The 21155-nt window shown below is 39.0% G+C and overlaps 1 protein-coding gene across 2 annotated transcripts; it reads right to left on the reverse strand.

Moving 5' to 3' along the window:
* Positions 1–971: 971 nt before the first annotated feature.
* Positions 972–21139, reverse strand: LOC124143250. Of its 2 annotated transcripts, none has more exons than XM_046512145.2 (9): positions 20974–21139; positions 18005–18095; positions 13909–14166; positions 10088–10243; positions 9702–9869; positions 7347–7440; positions 6489–6610; positions 6240–6287; positions 972–4109 (listed from the first exon to the last, which is right to left on the reverse strand). In XM_046512145.2, the coding sequence occupies exons 1-9, from the start codon at positions 20998–21000 to the stop codon at positions 3772–3774; spliced, it is 1302 nt and encodes a 433-aa protein (XP_046368101.2). In that variant the 5' UTR covers positions 21001–21139; the 3' UTR covers positions 972–3771. The 2 variants fall into 2 exon arrangements, with proteins under 2 accessions (XP_046368101.2, XP_046368102.2); XM_046512146.2 differs by having other exon boundaries at positions 21020–21136.
* Positions 21140–21155: the final 16 nt, after the last annotated feature.

A 21155-nucleotide genomic window follows, 5' to 3' on the forward strand; every position in this document is an offset into this window, starting at 1 on the left:
GTGGTTGTCAAGGTCATCAGATCACAACCCAACCAACCATCTGTGTGATGACCAAGACAGATGTATACATTAACCAGGGCAACAGAATCTGTAGGAATTATGCCAAGTTCTTCCGGAATATGGGCTACCATTCCACAAGGTGTCATATGCAGGGTTCTTGATTCCATGTCATGCAGTCATTGCTGCAAATGGTGGACACACACGGTACTTCGGCTTTACGACTGCCATGCTTGAGACTGTGACGAAACCAGCCGATGCCAAGACTTCTCCATTAACATCTGATGAACTCACTTTATTATATACTCCTAAAGCTTTGCAGAAGTCACAGAATGAATCTCTAGAAAACCACATATGTGTTTCTTTTGAGGGGGAGTCTATAGCCAGGGTAAGGACCACAGACAATCACAACGAGAAAGCATCACTACAATAGAGACACAGATCACCTTCCAGAAGCTTGGCAGTTTGCAACACTCTGTCTAACAAAAGGTCTTCGCCGATTCCAAAGCTCTCATAATGACATACAGTTGAACTCTGTTTTCTTCAATGTACAGATATCTTCAATCTATTCGCCAGTCCAACATCTGAAATATTGGTGTATGATTTCCATCAGAAGTGACCATGTTGGCAGCAGTAGTTTGTGGTGTGACAACTGACTCAGTGAGACACACACAGCAGTGGACGGTGTGTTCTGGAGGGATCAACACTGCGAATCCTCCACTTGCCCACTAGGTACAATTGATAAGTATAATCTCTTTTAGGTATACATTAAACTATGGTTATAACGAACTCAAGGGGACCACTAATTTTCAATCGTTATAACCATAGTTCATTATAAGCATATATAATTACAGGTAGGTAGATCTAGGTCCATAAAAATATATACTATTTTGACGTGACGTGAGATAAACACATTGATGATTTGAGATTTGCTGAGCGCGCTCCCCCGCCTCGGCCTCGGTTAAACGGCTCATCGTCTATAACGCCCACGAATTATTTGGACCCCATTGGTAGCGTTGTAGCGAGGGACCACTGTATAAGGCAAAAGACCATAACCAAAAAAAGGTTTGTTATATCCATCAGTTTCTTATAAGCATGTTTGTTATAAACATAGTTTACTGTATAATATAAGGAACAACTTTACATCATGTACAATATGCATCTCATACCATATAAACAATCTGTTCTTGTTGTAACCTGACAAACAATGGCTTACAAGGCTTTAACAACTGCGATAACAGCACAATACTGATTTGTACTGACCAGGTTATAACAACAGCACATTACTGATGTGTACTGACCAGGTTATAACAACAGCACAATACTGATTTGTACTGACCAGGTTATAACAACAGCACAATACTGATGTGTACCAGCCAGGTTATTACAACAGCACAATACTGATGTGTACCGACCAGGTTATAACAACAGCACAATACTGATGTTGCCAGCCAGGTTATTACAACAGCACAATACTGATGTCTACCGACCAGGTTATAACAACAGCACAATACTGATGTCTACCGACCAGGTTATAACAACAGCACAATACTGATGTGTACCAGCCAGGTTATTACAACAGCACAATACTGATGTCTACCGACCAGGTTATGACAACAGCACAATACTGATGTCTACCGACCAGGTTATAACAACAGCACAATACTGATGTGTACCAGCCAGGTTATAACAACAGCACAATACTGATGTGTACCAGCCAGGTTATAACAACAGCACAATACTGATGCGTTGCGACCAGGTTTAAACAACAGCACAATACTGATGCGTACCGACCAGGTTATAACAACAGCACAATATTGACATGTACATGCAAGTATTATCAACACAGGGAAAATCTCAGTAAAACTCGTCAAACGAAGATGTGACCATGTGTCTAGTAATCAACCAGGCAATATGAGTGATGGTGCTGTGATATGTATCATACTCCAGATAACATGTTACAAATAATATTGTAAGTCATGTCTATATACAATAAGAACTATCATCTGTCTTCACAAACAGGACAAACAAATCTGTTCATGGTTCAGCATGAATATTGTAGCTAAAATTGCAGGTATAATATTGTAGAGAATACACTGGGATATACTAAAGTCAAACACACCTTATTTGTACAAAACACCATAATGTCAATATATACAGTTATAGAAAAATAGATGGACAGGATACTAAGACTTCAGAAAGGCATAAAACGCATCTGAAAAAACGTATTTTGATATAAACTCAGTTGTAAAAATGATATCTTTTTGTACAAATGTAGCGGAGCCTAATTACAGATCTAGAAGGGTGAGCAACCAACAGACAGACAGACATGCAGGCAGGCAGACAGACAGGCAGACAGACAGACAGACAGACAGACAGGCAGACAGGCAGGCAGACAGACAGACAGACAGGCAGACAGACAGGCAGACAGGCAGATAGACAGACAGACAGACAGACAGACACACACACACACACACACACACACACACACACACACACACACACACACACACACACAAAATGTACATTAGGGACCAGCTCAAAAGTTTGATGTCAGACAAAAAACTTAATACCTTTAGTTTTGAGACATACCCCCAAATCCCCAAAAATACTTAATTCTGAAAATGTTGATGTCCTGAGTTTTGTGGCCTCTTTTGCCAAGAATTGTTGTGTCGTGCCCTGCTATATCAGAATGTTTACTGACTCATGTTTATTTTACTGGGTGTTGAAAATAACTTGTCTTTTAATAGATCAAATCTGCCCTTCCATATTACACCCTGCACTAGATGGACTTACCACTACTGCCAGTGGCAGGGATGATAAAACCCTAACTTGTGGAAGGATATATACACTGGATATATTTAGATATATACACTGGATATATTTGATGACTCTAAACAACATATCAGTTTAGTTACTATGTAAAACCTGGAGAAATCAGTCAGTTGATCTTGTTGGATGGAAAACTTGCAGGGCCATTATCAACCTCCAGTGACATCATGCTATTGTTCTCCAGTCGGGTTGAATCTCATAAACAGGGATGTTATACTATCCCCAGGATTTTATATAATAACGCAGGGATTTTATCAATACAACAGGGATTTTATCAATATAAATGTTTCTCGCTGGAAATTTATTTTGCATTTGAACTCAATGTAATGAAATGAAAAATCAAATGAAAATTGTTTTCTTTTGTATTCCCCAGGATCGAACGCGCAACCTTCGTATCTGTAGCCCAGTGAGTGTACCACAAGGCTACAGAGGCGCTGATAAATCACAATGTTTTTAAGAATGTCTTTTTCAAGTGCCATACGCCAGCAACAGATAGTTTACGCCCGTTTCCTAAGAATCATGGAAAGTATGTTTGAAACATAAAAATGTTGATAAATGTATTTAGTTTCTTTTTTCAGTTTATTACTTAGATGAAACACTTCCCCTCGAGTTTTTATGATATTCAAAATCCTTAACCCGCGGTTTTAATATCATAAAAACCCTCGGACATACTTTATCCTACACTTAACCCCCCCCCACACACACACTCCTAAACCTAAGGATATATGATTTTTATCTGACATCGAACTTATAAACTTGTCCCTTACCCAATCATACATGCTTCATATATATATTAATAACACTTTGCAATGTTCTGATAACGATGTATTCATGTAATAACACCATTCGTGAGGCAAGTGAAAGCATGGCTGATGCTCTAATAGTATAAAAACATGGTCCTGAGTGATGGTTAATGGTATAGAGGGTATCACAGTTAAACTGTCAAATATATGACCCCTTCAAGCCATCATTTTGCACTGTCTCCTCGTAGGTGGGCGGGGCCACATCTGGATGCCTTATGTCCACTGCATACATGTCAGGTGCGGACGGAAGCAGGGAACGAGCCACGGGAGGGTTGCTACAATCTTGAGAACCATTTCGAGTTGTCATTTCAGATTGGTTATCATTGTTTTGCGATGTACTTGTTCCTGAGGCACTTTGTTCCTGGCGTCTCTTTGCAAAGCATTTCAGATATATGATGGCTGCTGCGATGATCGCTGCGATGACCACCACACTGCCCAGTACGGCGGCCAGGATGATGGACAGCCCCGACTGTTCTTCTGGAAACAGAAGTCATGGAGAGTAAGAATTTGTTAGGCTGGTTTGTTGTTTAACGCTGCACTCAGCAATATTCCAGCTATATGATAGCGGTCTGTAAAAATTCGAGTCGTGACTAGACAATCCAGTGATTGACATCATGAGCATCGATCCATGCTATTGGGATACGATGACATGCATCAACCAAGTCAGCGAGCCTGACAACCCGATCCCGTTAGTCGCCTCTTACGACAAGCATTGGGATGCTGAAAATTAATCCTCACCCGGATCTCCATGGGTTGGAGAGTAAGGAATTGTTGAAGACTTTTGTTTGTTTGTTGTGTAACACTGCAGTCAGCTCTATCAGGGTTTGTATAGAGTGTAGAAACATAATTCAGGGCTACTTCAAGGTCTGAAGAAGGCTGCCTCCCTCTGCCACAGATTCGGGAACATTCAACTCTAACACAAGCATCCAAGGGTAGATACCTCTATGGTTACTGACGAAGAACAGATCATTCTGAAGGCCATTGCAAGGCAGCATCTAATCGACCGTATTCGACGTAATAAGCGCCCCGCAACGCCCCGCACGGCGTCTTTTGCTAAGATATTGGCAATTGAACAATCCCAATCAGCACCCCTTCCGAGTGATCAATGTACACAAGACTTATTTATTCGCGTATAATATGCACTCGTGTGTTTTACGCACCCTTAATTATGGGCATTTAATTCTGGAAAAATACATCTATCGTACATAAACATTTCAGGCTGTCAGCATAAACCACGAAATTTATCTTTCAACTCTGTTTTTTCCACCAAAATAACATTCTAATAAGAGCCCCCTGTTTCTAATTTCGAGAGCGCCCTGGGCGCTTATAACGTCGAATACAGTATTACTCTTTTCAAGACAGACATTAAAGTTATAGACCTTATCAAGCCTGTGTGAACCCTAAATAAATGAGTCAGGGCCAGACAAGACAGTAGTTGCTTAGTGGTGGGACGATACACCGGTGCATCATGATTGTTTACTTCTTGATCACAAGCATCGATCACAGTCACACACTAAGTAAAACATATCGATTCTGACCTTAAATGTTTGCTTTAATAACTGTTCCATAACATTAATCAGTAGTCTAAGTTAATAGTGAAAACATAAATATTTTCATTTGTTGTGCCATACTTGACACTGCTCAGTGTAAATCATCAGTGTGCCAGGTATTTTGCCATCCTGTCTATGAAAAAGATGGCTTATGCACCACAGAGAAGAGCACATGCAAGTATCAAGATACATATCGGATCGTGAGTAAGGTATCGCCATACGTATCGGACCTCACGGTTGGTGTATCGTGATACATATCAGATCACGAGTAAGGTATCGCGATACGTATCGGACCTCACAGTTGGTGTATCGTCCCAGCCCTATGGTTGATATCATGATATGACACATTGTTTGGGTATAATCACACCCAGTCAACCAGGTTACCAAGCCTGACCACCCAACGTAATTTAGGCTTCTAAAAAAATAAAAATAAACAAATAATAATTATAATTTAAGTTTGTACGCATGTTTGATTAACGCCTCACTCAACAATATACCAGGTATAGGACGGCGGTCTGTAAATAATATTACAAAAAAGAGTCTGGTCAAGACAATCCAGTGATTGACAACATGAGCATGATATATGCAGATATATACACTATGACATGCCCTAACCATGTCACCAAGCCTGCCCACTCAATCCAGTTTGCCGCATCACATTTATCTGTATGTATCTTTGGTTGATGAGGGCCTTTTCTGTGAGATATGATATAATTGTAGAACACAATGTCATAATTGTAGAACACAATGTCATGGTCTGATAGGTCTTCAGCAACCCATGCTTGCCGTAAAAGGCGACTATGCTTGCCGTAAAAGGCGACTATGCTTGTCGTAAAAGGTGACTCACGGGATCGGGTTGTAGGCTCGCTGACTTGGTTGATGCATATCATCGGTCCCAATTGCGTGGATCAATGCTCAGGATATTAATCACTGGATTGTCTGGTCCAGACTCGATTATTTACAGACCGCCATCATATAGCTGGAATATTGCTGAGTGCGGCATTTAACAACAAACAAACAAAACAAAACATGGTCTGAATATTGTAAATAAACTCACCAACTTCTTTTTTGCCTTCAGGAATAGGGTAGATGGTAGTGCTTTCTTCTGCAATTATGATAAAAAAAACGTAGAGTTTCACAAATAGTCATCATTATAACTATAATGAGAGTGATTTTTTATATTACAACAGTGTTGCAATTACATGAGTACTTCCTTACTTTATTCTGTTTAATGTCACAGACGAACATAGTGTTCTACTGTGTGTCAGTGGAGGTTATGTACAGTGTTATAACAGGGCCTACTCACGTTTGTTGGTCTGGCACACAAAGTATGCTGTAATACGAGAGCAGTCGGCCGTTTGCCACTTCCCGCTGTCCTTGTCTACCAGAACACAGTCTTCATTACTCTGAAAGTCATGTGTTGCAAAACTGAAAAGTGGATCAGAAATTTGACATAAATCAAAACAAATCTTGAAAATACTCAGTTCTGTATTCAAAACTTGTAGCACGGGTTGCGAGCGGTACCTTTGATCTTACCCGTGCTGTATCATGGTAGTTACAACAATGTTTCTTTACTGTTGTACACAGTGTTCAAGAGTAATAACGTAAATAAACAACAAAAAACAATAGAAATGTTTATAACTTTATCAAAAGATTACAATTTAACTGTCAAACATAAAAACAACTGGACACAGAACGCATTTTGCTAAATTCGGAAAATTAATAGTTAGAAATTTCTAATGTGCCTTTGAAAATTCCAAAGTTAACCCTTGATTAACAATTAGATTAAAAGTTAAAAACGGTTGGAAGGCTCCGCCCCTTGGTCCTTTTGTCTGTCAATCAAATGCCAAGCCAAACCGTGCTCTTACTGCCCAAACAACTCGTCTTGGTGTGTTGTAACTATAACAAGTGGCACATCCTAGAATAGGACTGTAATTAAACTACAGGTAGACCAAACTGCAGTTGTTGGAGACCTGACACCTCCATGAAACCAGTCTTGCAGGGTTATTATCAATTTCTAAATCAATTCAAAATCTAAAAGCCTCACCATCTTTTCTGATATTGAGGAAAAGCAGCTGAAGATGAAGAGTCATAAGTACAATTATCTCGGCTACTTTCAATGTTCTGTTGTAGATGCAGCACAGTGGTGATGGGAGCTACTTACAAGTCTACATCTTTCTGTGACAAATCAATCCACTCCATCTTAGACTCGGATGCTATCTTGCTGAGACCTATCCATGCCCTGTCCGTCACCAGATCTGTAACATTGACACCAACTCACAGAGGATCTACTTCAGGATACTGTCTAACACTAGACTTTCACAAATGAGGAGTACAATATAGTGCCATGGCGCTGGATATGTAGTCAATAGTCTCAAAAAAGGTCAACAAAAACAGCCACTTAACGAAAGTTGCTGTTAGCAATCATGTTCAAATATTCACTGCATAAATACTGTTGACTAAAACACAAATTGGAAAATTCAGAAAGAACAAATTATGTCATAATTGCCAAACCATACATGCCAAAGTTCAGCCCCCACTTTTTGGCAATTTCAGAGGAGAAGTTGTTTTCAGAGATAAATTTGTATTTTGAGAGAATGTAAAAGCATTTTATAATTTAATAATGAATATTAAAATATAAAATAATAAAAGTCATATATTTTGAAAAATGCAGAACACATGTGTTGAATCCACAACAAACTACACATCTACGAAAACAATATATACATGTACCAGTGAAACAAAATGGCCTTAAGTTTCAGTTTTCAGTCTTGTCGAGGTGCAATGGTAAAAATGTTAAAATATGCAAATAAAACAGAACAACTGTTTTAGGTTGTTGGTCCATTGGTTTCTGAGAAGATGCTCTTTACATGGCAAAGAAATGGATATTGAGAGAATCTAAGAGCATGGTCCAAACTGCAAGCTCAAAACAAGATTAAACTTTAAATTATAATGAAAACCGGGGCATACAGTTTCAGCCCCACTGTTACCTGCATGTAACATATTTCATGACATTCTGAAACAAAACAGCTGAGAAATTGCCAAAAGAAGTTACAGCTGTCAGTATGGTCAAGTGCAAAGGTCAAGTGCAAAGGTCAAATCTAGGTGAACATTTTAAATATTAAAAAACCAAGAACAAATCATGAATGTGTTGATGTCCATTACTAACTACATGTGTGCCAAATGTCATTACATTTTGAACAAATAGGACAGAGCAATGGCCATAAATAACTTTGTCAATGTTGCCAGATGAATACCAAGTCTCTTCAACAAATTCATGTGTCATTATTGCTGGGAACAAGCATATAGTTGACAAAGTCATCTATATCCCCCACCCATTTTAACATGTTATGGTCCCAAACCAGGTAACTGACCCAACATTTCTCTTAGCCGATGTAAAATAGTTGCAATTGAAATTCTAAAATAAACATTTCTAAAACTCCTTAACATCAAATGGCACTAGTTCAGTATGCGCTTTATATATAGACATGCAATGTTTGGCAAGGAAATATTTAACAGTTTATTTGTTACACTCCTTAAGTAAACCAATCCTATATTAAAACTTAAATCCAACTTGTTGTCATGGAAACATAAACAATAAAAACTTCTAAAAGTGCTATATATCAAAAGGCACCAGTTCAGTATGTGCCTGGTAGACATGCAAAGTTTTGTAAGAAAGTATTTAACGGTTTTTGAGTTATGCTCTGGAAACGAACACCACCCCTGTAGAACCTAAGTCCAACTTATTGCCATGGAAACGTGAAATTATTTTTTATCTAAAATTCCTAAATAGCAAGAGGCACCAGTCCAGTATGTGTCTGGTAAACATGCAAAGTTTTTGTTAGAAAGTATTGAATGGGTTTTGAGTTATGCTCCGTAAACGAACACCACCCTTATAGAACCTAAGTCCAACTTGTTGCCATGGAAACGTAAAAAATAAAAATTTATAAAATTCCTAAATAGCAAAAGGCACCAGTTCAGCATGAGTCTGATAGACATGCAAAGTTTCGTAGAGAAATATTTAACGGTTTCTGAGTTATGCTCCGGAAACGATTTCGGGACGCACACACGCACACACGCACACACACACACACACAGACGAAACCCATTTCTATATCCCCCGCCAACTTCGTTGGGGCGGGGGTTAACAAGCATGTGAAGTTTCAGCTTCACCGGTCCAATGGTTTCTGAGCAAATGTTTTCAACGGATGACACTCAATTCTTCATAGTTTCCAATGGGACTGCTGGCAGCTATATTTAATTTCTAGTCAAGATGCCTTGAATAATCTTGATACCACATGGGGTGATCATCTCACCTTGTGTCAGAACTTTGGCCCCTTAAGTCCTGGAGAAGGAGATTATTTAATTTATTTATCTTAAATCATATATGGCCTACCTGGCGGCCATATTGAAATTCCAATTTTTTATGCCTTGAGCAAACGTAAACATCCCTCAAAGTAACGAACATCCACACAAAATTAATAGTCTTGTTGCTTCTATGTGATGGTGAGATACATACTCTTGAGGTAGTCTTGTTGCCTCTGAGTGTGAATGACAGCAAGGTTTGCCTGGTTGTAATTACAGAACATCTGTGCCGTGCTCCAGGTCTCGGTGTGAGTCATCAGTTTGTAACAGAAGGAATGTGTAGGTGACAGACTTGACCATCCAGGCAGACATGAACCTCGATCTACAACAAGACAGTGAACAGTAAGGCACCATAGTCCATGCACCACATGTAAACAATAAACAATAATATGGAGTTATTTTTTTAGGGAATGTTGTTTCAGAGTAAGTGCATACTATATCAAGTTTTACAATCAAATGAACATAAAAAGAATAGAGAATCAAACTGTTGTTGCTATATCCAACAGTCTTTTTCATAATTCAGCGAGAATACACACTTACCAAACACCTGAAACTTGAGGTTCGCCCCTCTATAGTTGTACGGGTTATTGCCATTGGACTGGAATGTCACGGACATGTACTGCCCCGTGCTGGTCATACTGTAGGGGTTGCGTGACCCACACCACAGGACGATAGTCGGGGAAGTCTCATCCTTTCCTGAAGTATCAGCATGACATTAGCACCCAACAGATCATGATAACAACCCAATAGCATCTGACAGATCATGAAAACAACTACAATAGCACCTGACATATGATAACAACTACAGTAGCACCTGACATATGATAACTACAATAGCACCTGACATATGATAACAACTACAGTAGCACCTGACATATGATAACAACTACAATAGCACCTGACATATGATAATAACTACAGTAGCACCTGACATATGATAACAACTGCAGTAGCACCTGACGTATGATAACAACTACAATAACACCTGACACATCATGATAACAACTACAGTAGCACCTGACATATCATGATAACAACTACAGTAGCACCTGACATATGATAACAACTACAATAGCACCTGACATATCATGATAACAACTGCAGTAGCACCTGACATATGATAACAACTACAATAGCACCTGACATATGATAACAACTACAGTAGCACCTGACATATGATAACAACTACAGTAGCACCTGACATATGATAACAACTACAGTAGCACCTGGCATATGATAACAACTACAATAGCACCTGACACATCATGATAACAACTACAATAACACCTGACATATCATAACAACTGCAGTAGCACCTGACATATCATGATAACAACTACAATAGCACCTGACATATCATGATAACAACTGCAGTAGCACCTGACACATCATGATAACAACTACAATAGCACCTGACATATCATGATAACAACTGCAGTAGCACCTGACATATGATAACAACTACAATAGCACCTGACATATGATAACAACTACAGTAGCACCTGACATATGGTAACAACTGCAGTAGCACCTGACATATGGTAACAACTACAGTAGCACCTGACATATGGTAACAACTACAATAGCACCTGACACATCATGATAACAACTACAGTAGCACCTGACACATCATGATAACAACTACAGTAGCACCTGACATATCATGATAACAACTACAGGTAGCACCTGACACATCATGATAACAACTGCAGTAGCACCTGACACATCATGATAACAACTGCAGTAGCACCTGACATATCATGATAACAACTACAATAGCACCTGACATATCATGATAACAACTGCAGTAGCACCTGACATATGATAACAACTACAATAGCACCTGACATATGATAACAACTACAGTAGCACCTGACATATGGTAACAACTGCAGTAGCACCTGACACATCATGATAACAACTACAGTAGCACCTGACACATCATGATAACCACTACAGTAGCACCTGACACATCATGATAACAACTGCAGTAGCACCTGACACATCATGATAACAACTGCAGTAGCACCTGACATATCATGATAACAACTGCAGTAGCACCTGACATATCATGATAACAACTACAGTAGCACCTGACATATGATAACAACTACAGTAGCACCTGACATATGATAACAACTGCAGTAGCACCTGACATTTGATAACAACTACAGTAACACCTGACATATGATAACAACTGCAGTAGCACCTGACATATGATAATAACTACAGTAGCACCTGACATATGATAACAACTGCAGTAGCACCTGACATATCATGATAACAACTGCAGTAGCACCTGACATATGATAACAACTACAATAGCACCTGACATATGATAACAACTACAGTAGCACCTGACATATGGTAACAACTACAATAGCACCTGACACATCATGATAACAACTACAGTAGCACCTGACACATCATGATAACAACTACAGTAGCACCTGACACATCATGATAACAACTGCAGTAGCACCTGACACATCATGATAACAACTACAGTAGCACCTGACATATCATGATAACAACTACAGTAGCACCTGACATATGATAACAACTGCAGTAGCACCTGACATATGATAACAACTGCAGTAGCACCTGACATTTGATAACAACTACAGTAACACCTGACATATGATAACAACTGCAGTAGCACCTGACATATGATAACAACTACAGTAGCACCTGACATATGATAACAACTGCAGTAGCACCTGACATATGATAACAACTGCAGTAGCACCTGACATTTGATAACAACTACAGTAACACCTGACATATGATAACAACTACAATAGCACCTGACATATGATAACAACCACATTAGCACCTGACATATGATAACAACCACATTAGCACCTGACATATGATAACAACTGCAGTAGCACCTGACATATGATAACAACTGCAGTAGCACCTGACATATGATAACAACTGCAGTAGCACCTGACATATGATAACAACTACAATAGCACCTGACATATGATAACAACCACATTAGCACCTGACATATCATGATAACAACTACAGTAGCACCTGACATATGATAACAACTGCAGTAGCACCTGACATATGATAACAACTGCAGTAGCACCTGACACATCATGATAACAACTACAGTAACACCTGACATATGATAACAACTACAGTAGCACCTGACATATGATAACAACTGCAGTAGCACCTGACATATGATAACAACTACAGTAACACCTGACATATAATAACAACTGCAGTATCACCTGACATATGATAACAACTGCAGTAGCACCTGACATATGATAACAACTACAGTAGCACCTGACATATGGTAACAACTACAATAGCACCTGACATATGATAACAACTACAATAGCACCTGACATATGATAACAACTACAATAACACCTGACATATGATAACAACTACAGTATCACCTGACATGTGATAACAACTACAGTAGCACCTGACATATGATAATAACTACAGTAACACCTGTCACATCAGCACAATAACTATTAATTACAGTAGCACCTGATACAAAATAACTACAGTTGCATCTAATCGAGATAACTACAGTAACACCTGTCACATCAGCACAATAACCACATTAACACCTGTCACATCAGCATAATAACCACAGTAACATCTGTCACATCAGCACAATAACCACAGTAACACCTGTCACATCACCGCAATAACCACAGTAGCACCTGTCACATCACCGCAATAACCACAGTAACACCTGTCACATCAGCACAATAACCACAGTAGCACCTGTCACATCAGCACAATAACTACAGTAACATCTGTCACATCAGCACAATAACTACAGTAACACCTGTCACATCAGCACAATAACCACAGTAACACCTGTCACATCAGCACAATAACTACAGTAGCACCTGTCACATCAGCACAATAACTACAGTAACACCTGTCACATCAGCACAATAACTACAATAGCATCTGTCACATCAGCACTATAACCACAGTAACATCTGTCACATCAGCACAATAACCACAGTAACATCTGTCACATCAGCACAATAACTACAGTAACACCTGTCACATCAGCACAATAACTACAGTAACACCTGTCACATCAGCACAATAACTACAGTAGCACCTGTCACATCAGCACAATAACCCCAGTAACACCTGTCACATCAGCACAATAACTACAGTAACACCTGTCACATAAGCACAATAACTTCAGTAACACCTGTCACATCAGCACAATAACTACAGTAACATCTGTCACATCAGCACAATAACTACAGTAGCATCTGTCACATCAGCACAATAACTACAGTAACACCTGTCACATCAGCACAATAACTACAGTAGCAATGGAAACATCAATTTGTTCTTACCATCCCTGACATGCAGATAGTCGTAGCCGCCGGTGCAGATCGCACTCTCAGGTGCCCACTGCAGGTCCGACATGACCACCGTCACATGGACCCTGTTCCCGGCACCTGCGTCTATCAGCCACCGACAGTTATAGTTGTTATCATAGAATGTCTGTCCTTCAAGCAGAGTGTATATTGATCCTGAATCAACTCCTTCAATTCTTGTGACGGAATTAGCTTCATTTGTACACGAGTAGTTTCCAGCATAGCAACAGGAAGCTGGAATATAACATGGAGATATGGCGGCATCCTCCGGTCTGTCCTCACACAATAATAAATAAATATGCACCACCAACACACTTTAGATAATAAAGATCAGACATGGGCACACTTAAACACTGACACAGCGATAGAAACTAATATTTTTAGTCCACTAGACCAGGGCTTGAAGTATAAAAAAATTGCCAGGCTGCCAGCAGGACCTTGGAAGCTGCGGGCCCTGACTAAACTCTTCAGATCTGCAGCTTATTGTGGCAAATAAATCGACACGTAAATTTACTGTAGGCCATAAGGACCCATACAAATTTGAAACTATGGGCTCGACATGTATAGTCTGAAAGTTAATTTAAGGTACCGACGTTTACTACAATATCTGAAAAAACATTGGACCTACTCCAGTCAAAGTTGATATGAGATTATTAAACAGTCATACATAACTGGATATTACATTTATAGACAATCGGTGCATGAATAAAAAATCTGTCTATTTAGCTATCACTATATTTCATCAACAACCAGACTTGTTCGTCACGGGTGGAACGAGCATTCATTGTAACAGCCATCTGCATAATGCTACCCCTGCATCACAGGGCCATATGACACAGTTGAACCAATCAACTCAACTCGAAAGGTTGCACGGGAATCACGTACGCATGAATCTGGTGTTAGCATTAGATTTTGTGATGTCTCAACGCAAGCTTCTCTCCGCTGATGCGAACGGTTTCGTTGTTACAATATTTGAATACTTTAAGGCCGAAAGTGAAAGATGTTCGCCCTTCTCTGACATTTCAAAGTACATGAAAAGAACAATTCATGAGTTACAGCTTCCCAAACAAACCGCAGTTCAGATTTTAAACTCTCATAAAAACACATGCTCCCCTGCACATCCCTTAGGGGCATCTCAAAACAGGATAGGAAATTAAAGTTAGATTCCTTCGATAAGAAAGTTGTCAGGGACGTGAGTCGGTGGTTAACACGAGAAAATGAATTTATTTCAACACGAAAACAAAAACAAATTCTCCTTACAGAGCATGACTTAGATATTTCCAAATGGACCATTTGTAAACTCCTTTCCAAATTTGGATATCAGTACAAAAATACGAAAGGGTTGAAACTAGCAATGTGACAAGATATCATTCGTTTGCGTATCAATTGTTTGCGCACTATTAAGAAACGAGAAGAGGGCTATGAGCCTGTCTATTTGGATGAAACCTGGGTAAACGCCTGCCACACAGCGGCTTACCAATGGTCTCACCCAGATACCAGAGAGCCACAGCGCAAGATCCCCCCTGGTAAAGGGGAGTGCCTGATTGTCCTCCATGCAGGCTCCCACAGAGGTGTACTCCCTGGGTGTGACCTAGTGTTCAGATCCAGATCTACAGATGGCAGAGACTACCATACTGAGATGAATAGTCAGGTTTTCACTGCGTATGTTGAGGAGCAGCTCCTCTTAGCACTGCCTGATAAGTCCTTGGTGGTTATGGACAATGCTCCCTAGCTATCACAGTTGTCAAGATCCTATTAACCATTGTCAAATCTCAAATTCCACAAAAGGTGAGATATGTCAGTGGTTGGACAACAACCGCATTGCTCGGCCCACAAAAGCCCAAAAAACTGACTACTACCAACTAGTTCTTCAGAACAAACCCCCGCCCTCTTATTTGATTGACAACATGTTGAGAGAACACGGTCACAAAGTGCTTAGACTTCCTCCTTACCATTGTGACTTGTATCCCATCGAACTAATCAGGGGTGATTTGAAAAATATGGTCGCACGGCAAAATAAGACCTTCAAGCTTGCTGACGTCAAGCAGATTGTCTTGAAAGGGATGGGAGGAATTACAGATGTACGTTGGGCAAACTGTGTCCAACGTGTTTTCAAAGTTGAGGAAGAGTATTGTAAACAAGACTGTATCCGACCAGATACTGTCCAGCCTGTTGTTGTTCATTTAGGTGATAGCACAGACTCCGAATCTGACGACAAGGGCATTTCGTGGGACCAAGAATAGTGCAATACATATACCCCTGTTTCACTACGACATGTAATAGCCCGAATTACCACGGATATGAATTCTTACATATTCGTACATATTCTTAATCATTTCTTAAGAATCTTAAATATATCTTATTTGATTCCCAAACATTCTTGTAGTTCATGGGATTTGTGAGAAAACATTTATTTATCAACGAATTTCTAGAAATTGTCTACGAATTTCAGGTTCGTGCTTTGTATAAAGCAATGATTTGTCTAAATGAATAATTAGGTATGATATATTACAGCTAATAATATGATGCATGAAATATAATAATGTGGCAAGGAATGATACATTCAAGTCAATAACACTGACCTGAAAAAGAATGCAAAAATAATTGGATAAATATTATTAAATAACTGCTTGAGACGCCCAGCGCTAACACCGTATTCGTGCATGCGTGATTCCCGTGCAACCTTTCGAGTTGAGTTGATTGGTTCAACTGTGTCATATGGCCCTGTGATGCAGGGGTAGCATTATGCAGATGGCTGTAACAATGAATGCTCGTTCCACCCGTGACGAACAGGTCTGGTTGTTGATGAAATATAGTGATAGCTAAATAGACAGATTTTTTATTCATGCACCGATTGTCTATAAATGTAATATCCAGTTATGTATGACTGTTTCATAATCTCATATCAACTTTGACTGGAGCAGGTCCAATGGTTTTTCAGATATTGTAGTAAACGTCGGTACCTTAAATTAACTTCCAGACTATAATTTACCTGCCAAAGGCCTTTGGCAGGCACTTACACTCTTAAAAAAAAGCAACGCACAGGTAGTATGTAGTTCATTGAACCTGACAAAAAATCCGGTATATAAATTGGATACATGTTGTTGGAAATTGTTGCTGGCCTGATATTCGACAAACAGTGCATCAAAACGCAGCCATTGTCAAATTGAAATGTCTTAAATGGCATTGTTTTCACACTTGTATAAAAATGTTATGGTATTCGTAATTCATGGCAGTGGCTATAAAAAGGCAAGCATAATGCCACAGCTACGGAGACTGCAGGACGCATCCCTGGTTTGAGCAGGAACCATTTTCGCGAGGCTGGAATCCAATCCAGAAGACCAGTTATCGTCCCTGTTTTGCAACAGATCTGAACCCAATGGAACACCTCTGGGATGAACTCGATTGACGTGTATGTCAACGTCAGAACACGCCGAGACACACCTACAAATGACCAATGCATTACAAGCAGAATGGTGCAGAATTCGGCAGGACAGAATTCGTACACTTATCCAGTCAGTGTTGAGGAGATGCAGAGCCATGATTGCTGCCCGAGGCGGTCACACAACCTTGTGGCCTTATATGACATGACAATGAACAGTTTTCAATGCCTTTGTACAACGCCAACATGTGACCACCGAGCTCCAAAATTTCATATTTGTATCTATGATATTAAATTAAATATATCGACTATTAGGTACAACAATTGTGCATTTCTTTTTTTGAAGTGTGAACTTCAAACACTGCACTAGTCCTTACAATTAATAATACATTGTCATGTGGAAATACCCTTAAAAACGGCAAATTTCTACTCGACCCTATAATACCTTTGCCATTGGGCAGTTTTGCACAGACAATAGGACTTGTGTCAATTTAAAATGCTTTAACATGAGCACACTTTCGACACTAACCATGATACCATGAGCACACTGTAAGTTGTAATTATCATATCATGCATACATCAAATTTGCAAATAAACCATGAAATTAGTAATAAAAAATTGTGAATCTCAATGTACATGCAAACTATGAATTCATTTTTTTAAAACTAATTCTTTCTACAAACTGCTTACCTGACAATAAATAGATGATGTGATACCAGATGATGTGCGTATTCTGACAAACTGCTTTAATACTCTGGGTCAGAGATTGCATATTGAAAGGCTGAAACAGAAGAGCTCCATTAGTATATGTAGCCTGCTTGGTGTGGACCCCTTGGTGGAGGGGTTGGGTCTAGAGTGAGTGTGTGAGTGAGTGAGTTTAGTTTAACGCCGCTTTTAACAGTATTCCAGTTATATCTCGGCGTGTCAGCTTAATGTGGGAGGAAAGCCCGAAGCGATGCATGTCTCAGACGTTTACCGCTTCGGTGAAACCCACGAGCACGGGTATGGTGCTGACAAACCTAGAAACATAATCGGGGCGAACCGGGATTCGAACCCACAATCATAGGTTTCTGGTGTGCCCAAGGGACGCAACTCTGCACAGCGAATCGCGGCGCCTTAGACGACTGGGCCCCCCGTGCCCCCGGTTGGGTCTAGAAGAGACCTGGCTTGGCCAAAAAGGATCCCAAATGAGTGGCAAACAGCCAAGTGTGATAAATGTCAATAATCAGGCAAGTTAGCTATCAGGCAAATGTAGCCGATAGATTAGACCATGTTAGACAACATTTCATGTATTCAGCAAACCTAGACTTAAAACCTGACAAACTTAGGCAAAGGTAAAAATTAAGAATGTATGTTCTAAAATATATGAATATTGTTGAATGAAATAATTTAATATTTACATGTTTTAGAGGGGGGACACTATTTCTGCGATAGTTTCGTCCACTAGTCCTTATAATGACAACATATAGTAAACCCATTAAAAATGGCAAATTTCTACTAGTCTTAATGATAACTTAATTACTGTTCAGTTTGGTAAGGACTACAGGACTAGTGCCAATTTCTAACAATGTATTTAGACCTAAACTGTAGAATTACTCATATTGTTTAATACCCACAATAATTGTTGTGACATGTCTAAAGGATAACTTCATAAGATGTTCTATTTTTCATATACTGAAAAACCAAGGTTGGGCCATCACATGTGAGAGAGCACTAAGATAAATATTACTGATGAATATGAACAATAATAATATGGTTATCTGAATGAACACATGAAACCAGTTCCGGGATTATATTCAGAATATGTGTTCATCCAATTCTCAAGCACACACTGATAGAAGTTGGTGAGTAAGTAAGAAAACGTACAACTTAATTATCCAATTGGACCAATTATCGCCAACTCCCCATGATCATGGTGATTGCAATCTCATTTTACTTTATGCTCGTTTTCATTAAAAGAGGGAAATATTGATCTCAAAATGTTGAACAAAACTGACTCTTGTGAGGAAATATTAAAAATAACATCATTTAAACTCCTTGCTCAAATACAACTTTAGAAAAGACACATGACTAATTCATGTGTAAACAAAAATCAATCAACACGATAATGCTCATTCAGTTCTGTCATTGTTTACTGTCTGTCTGTCATTTCTTCCCCAAAATACAATCATAAAACCTAATTGAGCTATTTTAAAAAAAAATGCATAACCTGTATATATTGCAAAATCCACAGAATATAGTGTTAAGGATATGCATGTGTAAATTGAATTTGGAGAATTTTGGTTTACAACAGGAGAAACTAACATTTTTAGTTTACTAGTCCTTATAATGATAACATATAGTAAAACCCTTAAAAATGGCAAATTTCTACTTGTCCTTATGATACCTTAACTGTTGGGCAGTTTGCCAATTCCTAACCCTGAGTTTACATCATTCAGATGACAAATTGACAAAAAATTGAGTGAGGTACCAGAGATAATGAAAATTGTAATCAGTATAACAAGAGACCATATAATAGATTATATGGTCTCTGGTATAACTGAAGTGTTTGCACATGATCAAATGGCACATGCTGTTAAAGGGCAAGTTCACACGGAAATGAACCTATTTTTCTTGTACTATTTCCACATCAAAAGTGTTAACCTAGAAGTGTCATAGACAAAAATATAAAAATATCACAATTAATCAACATATTTTTCGCATTAAAGCTATTTATATTTTTCACATTTACCAGGTGTTCTATTTCAATAACAAAAACACCATGGCTTATGCCCCTTGCAATATGACGTCATTGGTGCCAATTGATAAACATTATGACGTCATCATGCTTTGTTAGAGCCGCTTCACGTGGTGTAGGTACAGGTGTGTGATTCTTGCGTCTCAGATGCCATCTAGCATAGCGTTATGCTGAGTCACCACTGCGCCGGAGTGTGTCGTAGGCCATGTTGTTTTACCGCAAACTGGTACTTGATATCTTTTGCGTTGAGAATAGACAGGGACCCAGTTGAATTGGCACCAATTACGTCATAATCTAAGGGGGATAACTCAAGCCTGATTAGCTCGGAAAACGACGGCCTCATAACGGCATGACATTTTCACACTTATTGTGAGCTCGCTACATTGACTGTGAGAAAAATGAGTGTATATTTTCAAACACTGATACTAACTAATTCTAAAATTGCGTTTTGTTTAAAACAAGAAAGAAAGTGATTTTTGCGTGTACACTTCCCCTTTAAGCGATGGCGATAACTGGTATACACAGTTGGTCGACGGGAAACTTCTATTTACACTGTTTTGATTCCCTTGTGTTATAGGCATAACAAAAATCTACTGAAACTTTTTACACAGCATATTTCAGAAATAACATGACAATAATGGCGTTAATTAGTCGCTGACCATTAGGCCTACAGTTTGTATTGAAAAACAAGTTATAAAATATGTAGACTAATTATATCGACAGGTCATATAAATTCATTATAATTGAACTGACAATTCAATTGTGCAGATTGACCCATCTGGTGTAACTGTTGATTGTAGTGTAGATCGAAACTCTTAATTCTAAATAAACACTAAACTGTAGGTTTGGTCGTAACTGTTTATGGACAATAAACTGAAAAGTGAAATATGATCGTCTGCTTTTTTAGCAAGGTTGTACTCACAAACACGGGAGGGGTTTGACAAGACATAAATAATGTCACATCCTACTTTATCTCTGGAGTGACAGTATTGCCATATCCACAACAACGTTGAAATTTGAACCAGGATATGTTATTATTATGACATGTTTGACACATATTCCGCAATCAACATCCCAAACTTTCGTGCTTTCCGGGTAAGAGAG

This window comes from Haliotis rufescens, unplaced genomic scaffold (assembly GCF_023055435.1).
Source record: "Haliotis rufescens isolate VD_foot unplaced genomic scaffold, xgHalRufe1.0.p SCAF_30, whole genome shotgun sequence".
NCBI classification, from domain to species: Eukaryota; Metazoa; Mollusca; class Gastropoda; order Lepetellida; family Haliotidae; genus Haliotis; species Haliotis rufescens.

Coding starts and splice junctions, on each gene's coding strand:
- LOC124143250 (XM_046512145.2), bottom strand. CDS start 21,000: ATGTCTTGTCAAACCCCTCCCGTGTTT. Junction 6,611..7,346: donor TCACAGAAAGATGTAGACTT/GTAAGTAGCTCC, acceptor TCCACTTTTCAG/TTTTGCAACACATGACTTTC. Junction 6,288..6,488: donor TGTGTGCCAGACCAACAAAC/GTGAGTAGGCCC, acceptor TCATAATTGCAG/AAGAAAGCACTACCATCTAC.